Source organism: Dipodomys merriami, unplaced genomic scaffold, assembly GCF_024711535.1.
Source record: "Dipodomys merriami isolate MVZ:Mamm:240054 unplaced genomic scaffold, mDipMer1.0.p SCAF_24, whole genome shotgun sequence".
NCBI lineage: Eukaryota > Metazoa > Chordata > Mammalia > Rodentia > Heteromyidae > Dipodomys > Dipodomys merriami.
The window spans coordinates 24,571,984-24,583,978 of NW_027203826.1; the positions used below are offsets into that span (position 1 = coordinate 24,571,984).

An 11,995-nucleotide genomic window follows, 5' to 3' on the forward strand; every position below is an offset into this window, starting at 1 on the left:
GCAGGAGCCCAGGGTTGCAGGCTAAGGGTCTTGGGTTTATTTTTTATTTTTTTCAAATGGCATCATGGCCAGGCTCTCGGTGGGTAGAAAAGCATCTGGCAGGTGTCCTGGCCTATGGTAATAAATAGAAATTACCAGAAAAAATAAAATAAGACTACTTAGTGGTCATGACCACACTGTAAGGTGTCATAGAGATTTAGAGATTGTGCTTTCCAAATCAAAATGGAAAGAACATTGAACTAATGAATGGAAATATAAGCTAGGAGACAACAGAACGAAATGTTCTGGTGCTATTTCGGAAAACCTTGGGCCCCTTGTTACCATTTGTGTATAGGTAGATTTTAATTTCTAAGCTTTTAAAGACCCAGAGGTGTAGGAACTGGTGCATTACGTTTTCGATCAGTATGAACAATTACAAACATTTTCTTGATTCTATCCCGGAAAGAGGAATGCCTGTTTCCAGATGTCTACTGCAGTTAACTATTAGATACTTATTACGTCAGACGCCAAAGTGCCTCATAGGCATGCAAAGCCCTGTGCTGAGCATCTCACTGAATCCTTAGCATTATCAGGCAAACTATTACCATCTTCACGAGGCTGAGAGAGGTTTGCTTCACTGAGGACCTGTGGCTAGAAAGGCTCGGCCAGATCCTGGCTCTGGTTAACCTGACACAGTAGCTGAACTCTGCATCCTTTGACCTCATTTCAGTGGAAAACAAAAATATCTGAGAGCCATCCCTGTGTCAGGCATTGTGCTCAACATTAGGATCACAAAGATGAAAGAAGAAGTTTTAGCCTCTATTCAGTCTAGTTCACGATTTCTCTCATTGGGCTAATGTGGAAAGACTCTTTTGATCTCAGAAAGACCTACCGGCCAGTCAGAGGTCTCTTCATTTTTTCATTCAGTCCTTTATTTATCCAACCAACAAAAATAATGCAAAATTGTCGGGGAGACAGATAAGTAAAAATACGAATACTCTACCATGGCGAGGTGCACAATAGAGGTATGTAGTTTCTCTGGTAGAGGATGCTAGTTTTCAATGTCTCATCCATGCAATGGAGATGAAAATTCATCCTAGCAGCCCTTGAGTTCTGTAAAGCGAGAACACAGGCTATTGAGTAGGTGCTTTGGAAATTACAAATGATATCATAAACGTAAGTGGTCATTGTGTACAGGTTGCTTACCAGGTTTTATGCTCCCCAGGCCTCATAGAACATGAGGGCCGTGATGTTGTCATCGCTCTGAAGACTAAACAGACAATCCAGAATGTGATCGCTAAGGCTCTGAAAAATCTTACTTTCCTGTGGTCAAGAGGCATTATTGACAAGCATGAAGGCATTGAGATGAATAAGGTAATAAAACAATTTGCACTTTGCCTGATTCTTCAACTTCACACCCCAGGCTGCATGGTTGCTTTAGCAGAGGGGGTCGTATATGTAAAGAGAAAGAAAATCAAGAGCACTTGGCAATGGTTTATATGGCAATCAGTGTGAAGTATAGAAAATTTGGGAGTAAGACAAAGTCAGTAAGGTGAATATGACCTGAATTCTAAAGATGAAAAGTTCAGTCTGAGTTTGAGCAGTAAAAATAGTAAGGGGAAGAGATTAGGAACCAAAATAATTAGAGCATAATTTGCATAGGATGAGAGAAGGTATGAGTGAGTCAAAACTCAAGATAAGTGTGTTATATAATGGTTGAAGTTTATTTACTTTTTGCCCGCTACCCATTTTCTGTTGTAGGACCTGATTATTTCCATTGTTGTTTTAGGTACTGCTTTCAAAAATCAAAGCACTGAATAACTTTCCAATGTCAATCCCACCTCCAATCCCTGACAATTACCTTCCTAACATTGTCTGGATGGAAAAGAAAGACATTCTTATTAATTTCTTCAAGGTAAAGATTCTATCTTCTGTCTGGCTCAAAGGTTGTTTTTTTAATTTTTTTATTTTATTGTAAAGATGCTGTGCAGAGAGGTTACAGTTACATGAGTCAGGCAATGAGTACATTTCTTCCTTTGTTTTTCTCCTACTATCCCTTCCCTCCCCCACCTCCCTCTACAAGTTGTAAAGTTCATTTCCAACATAGTGTCTTGTGTATCATTGTTGCAATGGGTCATCCTGTGTCTGGCTTAAGGATTATGTTTAAAGATTTTCCCCTTGTATTGGAAACATTCAAAGCATGTATCCTATACTGGCAATTCAGAAAAAAAGCAAACGGAAACTCCATAAAGCTTGGGGGAAGAGTAGATTTCCTTTTGAGCCTAAAGGGCGGGCAGTTTTCCACAATTGCTTATTTGTTTACAATGAGCTGATGAGCTATTCGTGTTTCCTGATTTTCTGATTATTACTAATACCATCTTATTTTATGTAGTAGAGTCTGAACTTCCACATTCATACTCAAAGAAACTTTTTTTTTTCTAGCAAGGGTCTCAAATTTAAACTACTACACAAGCCAGCCAGATTACTTAAAAGTAAAACCAGCTGTGTGGAGTGTAATAACTTTAAACTGAGTTCATTCTCTGTCTGAAGTTAGCTGAGGTTTGCTCTAGGAATTTGGATCCTTTCAACAAAGGTCTATCAAATGCCTCTTGGTACCAGAAACAGGTGAATAGCCTTTGGGAGACGGCAGTGAACACAGCAGATAACACCTCTGCTTTCAGGGGTGTTATAGTACATGGGTGGAGATAGACAATAAGCAAGTCAACCATGATTATACAGCTGTCCGAGGGTGACAAGCGTGATGGAGTAAAATAAGGTGAGAGGAGGGAACGTGTTGGAGCAGCTGTCATCTCTAAGGAGATGACATTAGAAGAGAGCTCTGGAAGATGAGCCACATCAATGTCTTGGCAAAGAGCCTTCCAGGCAAAGAAGTTGCCAGTGCAGGGCCTTGAGATGGAGATGCCCAGCGTGTTCAAAGGAGCACCACAGGGCACCAAGACAGGAGCGGAGCTGAGGGAGGAGAGGCTGTCAGAGCTACTGCGGTGAACAGGAGTGTGTCGAAATCAGCGGCCTGCTGTGAGAAGTTGGGCATTGACTCTGAATCGAATGGAAAGTGACTGGGAAGTTTTGAGCAGAGAAGTGACAGGATCTTAGATATAAGAATGACAACTTCGCTGCCACGTTGAAAATAGCCTATAGGAAGTCAAGGGCAAGTAACTGCCTAGTTAGGAGACAATCATAACGAAGGCAGCAAGAGAATGATGTTAGTGTCTTTCACCCGGACCTTCGTGAAGGTGTTGAGAAGTGGTCAGATTGTTGATTTATTTTGAAGCTGATAGATGATGGAGTAGAGAGGGAGGAAGGGAAGGAAAGATATCTCTAGAAAGGCATCTATAGATATAGAGAAACAGAGACTGAGAGAAACGTTCTGGGATTTTAGTTTGGAAATAGAATGACATTTCCATTTCTCCAGATAGGAAAGAGATTCATGAGGCATAAGGAAAACATCTGATTCTGAATGAGTTACACGTGGAGATGCCAAACAGCCAGTTATCCCAACTGGCTTCCAGATGGGAGGCCAAGGTGGAGGCTGACATTTTAGAGCTGTAAAAATCTTGAAACTTAATGAGATTATCTAAGGAATAAAGATGGCTAGAGACAAGATAACCCAGGGTTGGATCCAGAGTGATTCAACAATTAGAGATGTAGCGTTGAGGAGAAACTGGCCAAAAGAATTGCGGAGCAAGAGGCATACTAAAAGTGAGTGGTATCTTCTTTCAAGAAGGGGAACTCTGATAGATTATGCCAAGTGAGGCTGAGATATAGCAAAATGAAGGGTGAAAATAATTAGCAGATTAAAGAAGGTTGAGGTCAGACTGTTTCTCTGCTCCCAAGAGACATTACAAATCTAAAACTTTGTGTGAAATTTCCCAATTAAAAGAAATGACCACTAAATAAAAATTTTAAAAATATCGATCAGGTTAAAAAGTTTCTGTGGGCTGGGCGTAACCATAGACCACCAGTTGGTGTCTCGGTCTTTGTCTTAAATGGCTACTGACAAGGGTTTAAAAATGTTTTTTGGTGCCTGTGCCAGTCTTGGGGCTTGAAGTCAGGGTCTGGGCACTGTCCTTGAGCTCTTGTGCTCAAGGCTAGTGCTTGACCACTTGAGCCACAGCTCTACTTCTAGCTTTTTGGTGGTTAATTAGAGGTAAAAGTCTCATAGCCTTTTCCTGTCTTGGCTGGCTTTGAACCATGATCTTCAGCTCTCAGTCTCCTGAGGTGGGAGGCAGTGGGAAGGCCAAATTCTTTAGCATGCCCCTGAAACCCTTCCAGACCTGGCCCTGACCACCTCTCCAGCTGGTTTTTGCTAGGGCTTCATTCTGACTCTCCTCAATAGGCCTCTTCCTCCATTAAAGTAATGAACATAACAGAACAGCCAAGGTCCTGTGGCCTTTCTGTGCTCCCTCAGGAAGCTGCCCCTATGTCCTTTTTCATAACCATTATACTTCATTATAAATGTCTATGCAATCTAGCTGAAAGGTCTTTGTGATGGAGGAAATTTGCCTAGTTTCCCATGATACCATGTCAGGCCTGTAATCTTAGCTACTCAGGAGGCTGAGATCTGAAGATTGTGGTTCAGTGTCAACCTGAGAAGTAAAGTCCATGAGACTCTTATCTCTAATAAACTACTCGGAAAAAGCCAGCAATGGCACTGTGGCTCAAGTGGTAGAGCGCTAGACTTGAGCAAAAAAGCTCAGAAACAGTGCCCAGGCCCTGAGTTCAAGCCGCAAGACTGACAAAAAAAAAGAAGCTTTTTATTAATTTCCCAATTCATTCTGTAATATTTACTGAATGTTCATATCACTTGCTACTCTAGGTACTAGGTACTAATCACTAAGTCTATTCTTTGTTTCCCTCACGTTTTTCTTCTAACTGTTGATGTGTTCTTTCTACATGCTGTGGTTTCTTAATAAACCAACAATTGTCATCTGCATTTTAATGTTAGTTTAAAACTGTTCTTTATTTTTTGTTTTCCCAGTCCTGGGCCTTGAACTTAGGGCCTGGGCACTGTCTCTGAGTTTCTTTTGCTCAAGGCTAACTAACACTCTACTACTTGAGCCACAGCACCACTTCCGGCATTTTCTATGTATATGGTACTGAGGAATCGAACCCAGGGCTTCATGCATTCTAGACAAGCCTCTACCACTGAGCCACATTCCAAGCCCTAGTTTAAAACTGTTTTTAATCTTTACATTTTAACTTCTATTTGGAAAAGTCAACTACAGTGTGTGTGGTGATTTCTTTCCTTTTCTTTTTTTCTGTTTAGGAAAGAACCAGACTTGCTCATTATGACTATGGAGATGTCATTTTCAGAGAAGGGGAAATGCCACAGGGAATCTATTTAATTATTTCAGGAATGGCCACTGTAAGGAACTATTGATTCTTTCCTTAAGAAATGTCTAATTCTTACATAAGATATTTAGGGACTGAGAAAGTTTAAATGTTGGAGTCTCTGAGTCTCTCTTCAGAGTAAGCACTACAGCTGAGACAGAATGCTCACACCCAAACCCAAAGGTGCTTCTGATCTCACATACTGTGGTTGAGTCATTATTTATCTCCTTGACAGTCCTGGGAGAAGCAGTGTTTCTTAGCAAGCCGATACTTTGAGTAGCTTAAATCCCTCACCTAAGGGAAGGGAGAATTCAGGAATTATGGGCTGGCTGCAAGTCACATCTTCATGGCGGGCAAGTAGGACACAAATGCCAGCTTTTAGCTGGGCATCAGTGGCTCATCCTTTTTTGCAAAGGGGGGGAAGGGGGGAGCTGATTCTGGCGCTTAAACCTAGAGCCTGAGTGCCATCCCTGAACTTTTTTTCTCTCAAGGCTAGAGCTCTACCACTTGAGCCATAGCTCCACTTCTGGCTTTTTGGTGGTCAATTGGAGAATTTCACAGACTTTCCCTCCTGAGCTGGCTTTGAATGCAATCCTAAACCCAGCAGCTCGTACTCTTAATCCTAGCTGTTTTAGGGCTGAGAGCAGGATTGTAGTTCAAGCCTAGCCCAAGCAGAAGGATTTCTGAGACCCTATCTCCACCCCTATAAACAAACAAACACAAACCAGCTAAAGGCAGGGCTGGAGGTATGCCTTAAATGGTAGAGCATTAGCTTAGTAAGATTGATGCCCTGAGTTCAAACCCCACGATATTTAATGTATATATATATATATATATATATATATGCATATATATTTATAATATTTTTTCATCTGACCAATGGGAAGTCTTATTGGTGAGAGTAAGATTTCAGTAGAAGAATTAGAATAATAATTTCCTGTATCTTCATATTAGTAATATTAGTACTTAAGTAGATGAATATAGAGAGGAATCCCAGCTTATTTCCCAAATAATTTTTTTTTTGCCAGTCACTGGGGCTTGAACTCAGGTCCTGGGCACTGTCCCCAAGCTTCTTTTGCTCAAAGCTAGCACCCTACCACTTGAGCCACAGCATCACTTTTGGCTTTTTCTGTTTATGTGCTAAGCAAGCACTCTACCACTAAGCCACCTTCCCAGCCCCTCCCCAAATAATTTTTAGATATTTAAAATACTCTAATATTTTGACTATTTCAGCAATACCATAGGAACAAGCTACTATGATAAATATGATAGCTACACATTGTAATAGTATCTGGCACTGTGCAAATGGTTTTATTCATTTGCACACTTGTTCATTCAACAAATAGTTTGCTGCTATCATAAGTAGGCACAGGAATTGCAAAACAGAAATCTCTGCCCTTTTGGAAGTTATTTTCTAGAGAAGGGTAGAAGGAGAGGAGAAGATGAACAAAATAAGGTCACAAGATTCGATCTTCAATTCACTAGCAAAAGTCAGACAGGAGCATGGCTTAAGTGGTTAAAGAATGCCAGCTGTGAGCAAGAAAGTTGAGTGAGAGCACTAATCTTTGAGTTCCAGCTCTGGTGCTACCAAAAGAAGACAACTTATAAAAAAATCAATCAAAGATAAAACAGCAGGCAACAAACAAGCAAGCAACTGGGAGAGAAAAAGGGGGAGAGGTGACATTGTTCCAAAAGAAATGTACTCATTACCTCTAGACTCTCTCTATATTACTTTTAAAATAACAATAAAAAATAAAAATTAAAAACAAACAAAAAAGGAAACCAGAATACCCCACACCTGCAAAAAGTATTCTATGAACGGAGACTGAACAATACGATTTTGAATGGATCACTGAATTAAAGAATGGGAGAAACAAAAAAAAAATCCTAGTATTAAACAGAAATGAAAACAACTTGCTAGAATCTCTGGTACCCAGTAAAGGCGGTACTTTGTGTAATTAATATATACTATTTTTAAAAAGAGGGAGGGAAAGCCGGTTGACGGTGGCTCACGACTATAATCCTAGCTACTCAGGACTGAGATCTGAGGATTGCGGTTCAAAGCCAGCCTGGGCAGGAAAGGCTGTGAGACTCTTATTTCCAATAAATCACTCAGAAAACTGGAAGTGGCACTGTGGCTCAAGTGGTAGAGCGCTAGCCTTGAGCTGAAGAGCTGAGAGACAGCGCCCAGGCCCAGAGTTCAAGCCCCATGACTGACAAAAAAAAAAAAAAAAAGCAGTTGTTGGGGGTGGGGGGAGAGACAAGAACTGTGTTTTTCACATGAGAAAAATCTTTGCCCTGGGGAGTTAAAATGTGAAAGAAACCATGACTTGGGCCCCTTCTTCATGCCTGGCAGGACTCACAAAGAAAGAATTTCTGCTCCACTGGAATAATTTGTAAGAAATCATGGAAGGTCTCCGGTGAAGCCCGAGGGTTTTTCATTTTTATTTTCCCTTGCACATCTCTCTGCTCTTACAGCTACACAGCTCATCTCCCACCTTTGGGATAGAGAACAGAGTGGCACCCGACAGAAATTTACAGACGTTTTATACCGAGTACTGCACTAGTGGGCAAGTCCTTGGAGAGCTGAGCTGTCTGCTGAAGCGGGAAATGGAATACACCGCCATCTGTGAAACCTCCTTACAGGTAAGGAAATGATTCCATCGTGGTTACTAGTGAATCCTTCCTTGAGTGAATAAGGCACAGAGGTGTCTTTTCTGCCGATGGGTTCAGATGTCTTCCTTAGCCCCCAGCCAGCTAATGGGAGGCTGGGCAGCATAGCTGACAGAAGGGAGAGGAAGGTCTCACAAGCAGCCCTCTGCTGCTCTGTGACCCTGCTGGTTGAACCTCCAGGGGGTTGGCTGATCCCCACCAGTCTTCATTTCCTTGTTTATTAAGTGAATTGTCTATGATTTGACTTAAGTGAGGATTAGAACAATTGTCTCTGTGAATTGCCTTCTGTATGTAAGTACTCGATCAAATAACACCCATACTGGAAGTGTTTTCAAAGACTGAATAACTTTTGTTTTTAGTGCTACCCGAGTTTCAACTCAGGTTGTCAGACTTGCTAGGCGGGTGCTGTACCGCTAAGCCATACACCCAGCGCTTTTTGCACTGCTTGTTGTTGAGATAGGGTCTCAGTATTTGGACAGGTCCATATCTGAACCACCATCCTTTAATTTTATGCTTCCAAAATGACAGGTGTGTACCACTGTGCTCAGCAATTTCTGTTGAAATGGAGGAATTTTATGAACTTTTATTGATTGTATTCATTTGCTCATTTTTGCCCGGGCTATCCCAGAACCACGGCCTTTCCACGCTCCGCCTCTGGCTACCTATGACACTGCCTGCAGCTATTCATTGAGGTGGGGCGTTTCAGACTTTTACCAGGAGCTGGTCTCTCCGTCTTCCTGGATACAGCCTCCTAAGCAGCTAAGATTGCAGATGTGAACCACCATGTTCAGCTAATTGGCTTGCTTTTGAATTTCCTTCTTTGTGTTTTTTACTTGATGAGTAAATTTCTCTTCAACTAATAAATGACCTGACATTCCACTTGGTTTGGACAATTCAAACAGAAATGAGCCAAACTTTCTGCCATAAAGAGCTCTGAAACTTTGGGGGGCATTAGGGGGTCACAGGGCAAGATCCATCATCTTAGGTGTGGAGCAAAATGAAATTTTAAAAAAATCAATGTATACCATTTTATTTCTAGAAGCAGACAGAAAGCGTGAATTTAGTCACAAGGCTGAGTGAATTCATTGAAGTTCATTTAATTTGAATTCTGAAAGAAGATCTTTATTCAGATAAATAGTTTGCCTCTGCAAACAAATACTATGAATGAGTAGGTAATACTGTGCCTAAAACTACTGTAGCAAAAAGAACAAGACGGGGAGGAGAAGAAGAGGAAGAAAGAGAACATGGGGGGGCGGGCTCATGAACTAGGTCCTTCAGTTAGACTGACTGGAATATTCCTGGTCTGTTAATAAGTTGGCAGTTAGTTGTAGTTAGACAATTAGTTTTTTTTTAAATTATTTTATAAGCCGGGCGCATGGGTGGCTCACACCTGTCATCCTAGCTACTCAAGAGGCTGAGATCTGAGGATCGAGGTTCAAAGTCAGCCCAGGGAGGAAAGTCTGTGAGACTGTTATCTCCAATTAACCACTAGAAAACCAGAAGTGGTAGAGCACTTGCCTTGAGCTGAGGGACAGTGCCCAGCCCCAGAGTTCAAGCCCCATGGCCGACCAAAAAACAAAAAATCGTTTTATACATAGCAAACAATGTTTCCATAATATAGATGCTTTTAAATGGCAGAGAATCCCAACTATGCTCCTCTTCCCTGAGCCGTTCTTTTCCTCGTGTGGTGAGCGCAGCTCCGTTGCACTGCAGCGGGCTGTGACTGAGCGCTTTGTCACTGCAGGCCTTCTTCATCTCCTTGGAGGATTTATACGAAGGTTTTGATATTTTCTGGCCAACCCTGGAATATAAAATATGGCTTAAGTTTGCTCTTGGCATTGCAAATCAGTATTTTGAATCAATTGTTGACGATGAGGTAAGCGATGGGATTAAAATGTGAATGAATTTTTAGGTAGTGTATTTTTTTATTAACAAAATGTACTTCATATTTCCAATGACAGAACGGGAGGTCATGTCTGATTATCTAAAATGAGGTCATCTGCCAGAATTCTGATTGTTTTACATCATCCTGACCTCTAAATAAATTCTGGGTGTGGGTACGGGGGTGGGGGAGGGTCCATGGGCCTTCTCCCATCAGTGAATTTATTTTCTTCTTGATACAATGTATCAAGTTTATATGATTTATTAAAAAAAAGATGCCATTTTCTTATAGGACCTGAAGTTTGAGAGCTGTGTGTTATTGAACAATGCATATGTGGAGACCTTATCAAGCTATAACGAACTGACCATTAACAAAGAGACCATGAAAATTGTTATTATTGTGTATGGCGGTGTCATTAACAGTAAGACAGAAGAACTCTACCCTGCACCTTACATTATACCCCAAACCTGTGAACAGGTAAGATGCAGCGTTTCCAATGCTTTTCATGCTGTTCTGATTGGGACTTCAAAACTCAAAATGTCAACCATGAACTATAATTTTGGATCAGTAGATAAAGAGTCCAAAGTCTGGAGTCCAACGTCTGGCAAACCTGAATTGAAATCTTGGCTCCTGAGCCTACTAGCTGCAACTCTTATGACCTCCAGTTCTTTAGTAATAAGATGGGGAAAATGGGTACAGCCCTCTTGTCAGGCCCCTCTGAGGATTAAATGAGGTAATAGGAGACAGTGTAGGACACTGAGATACAATAGTTGTAATCATTGCTTTTCTGCTGCTGCTTGCATCCCAGGAGGCAAAAGCTCTAAGAAAGGAAGATAGTTCCTTCCTATCCTGGGAAGCCTGGTCTTCAGCCTTTGACCCTCAGTGTAGAAGGGACCCACGTCACTCTAGAAAGTTCTTCACTGGTGTCCAATAAGTTATTAGTTTGGGATTTCTGGAAATGACTTCAAAGAGGATTTCAAATGAAAATGTTGGGGTGTAGTCTGGCAGTGTGATGCCTATCTATAATCCTAGCGACTCAGGAGACCGAGGCAGGAGGGTGGCAAGTTGGAGGCCAGAATGAGTGACAGAGTGAGATCCAAAGTGTGAAAACAAAGCAAAAGGAAACCAAACCCAAGCCAAACAAAATGATCTACGCTGGAGACCCATTCTAGATTCTGGCTTATTTCTTATATTATTGTTCTTTCTTTTCCCCCTACAATGCTGGGACTTGAACTCAGGGCTTCTACATTTGCCAGGTTGGCACTCTACTAGTTGAGCCACACCTCTAGCCTTTTTTTTTTTTTTTTGTCAGTCATTGGGCTTCAACTCTGGGCCTGGCTGCTGTCCCTGAGCTCTTCAGCTCAAGGTGAGCACTCTTATTACTTGAGACACAGCGCCACTTCTGGTTCTTTTGATGGTTAACTGGAGATAGTTTTACGGAGTTTCCTGCCCGGGCTGGCTTTGAACCGTGATCCTCAGATCTCAGCCTTCTGAGTAGCTAGGATTACAGTTGTGAGTCACTGGCACTGAATCCCCCCCCCCCCCGCCCCCCAAGCTTGATTTCAGGGCCTGGGCGCTATCCCTGAGCTTCTTTTGCTCAAGGCTAGTACTCTATCACGTGAGCCACAGCACCACTTCTGTTTTTGTTTTGTTTTGTTTGTTCAGTTTTTGGTAGTTTAGTGGTGCTAAGAGTCTCATAGATGTTTCTGCTCAGGCTCTCTTTGAATCGCAGTCCTCAAAGCTTAGCCTGGTGAGTAGCTGGGATTACAGGTGTGAGCTATCAGCGCCAGACTTTGCTGGTTTATGTTTGAGATTCTGAGCGTTTCATGGATTCTTCTGCCTTGATGGATCTGGAATCTCCGTCTGCTGAGTGGCTGGGATGCCAGCTGTCCCCCTGAGTGCCTGGCTTCTTTGATTCTTTTGAAGAAGGTTGCAGCCAACTTACTCACTAGTCTTGTTTTTCCGCTTTAGGTTCAGGGAGTTGCAGATGTCAGCAAGCTGCTGATAGTGCAAGAATCGGAGCCTGCCAAAAGCGATCCGACCTCCCACGCCATGGGTAAGGAAGGCGCTTGGCCTTGCTGGGATGGGAAAGCCAGGACTGCAGCAAAT

The 11,995-nt window shown here is 42.0% G+C and overlaps 1 protein-coding gene across 7 annotated transcripts in view; it reads left to right on the top strand.

Moving 5' to 3' along the window:
- The window catches only part of Slc9c2 (solute carrier family 9 member C2 (putative)), a 57,825-nt gene that overhangs the window by 40,398 nt on the left and 5,432 nt on the right, over positions 1-11,995 (top strand). For 6 of the 7 annotated variants that reach the window (XM_070034473.1, XM_070034475.1, XM_070034472.1 and 3 more), the window contains 7 exons: positions 1,205-1,353; positions 1,769-1,894; positions 5,267-5,365; positions 7,810-7,977; positions 9,749-9,880; positions 10,178-10,363; positions 11,858-11,942. In XM_070034473.1, coding sequence (XP_069890574.1) covers positions 1,205-1,353; positions 1,769-1,894; positions 5,267-5,365; positions 7,810-7,977; positions 9,749-9,880; positions 10,178-10,363; positions 11,858-11,942 — 945 coding nt within the window. The remainder of the gene's footprint in view (positions 1-1,204; positions 1,354-1,768; positions 1,895-5,266; positions 5,366-7,809; positions 7,978-9,748; positions 9,881-10,177; positions 10,364-11,857; positions 11,943-11,995) is intronic. The other variant, XM_070034477.1, reaches the window with a different exon arrangement.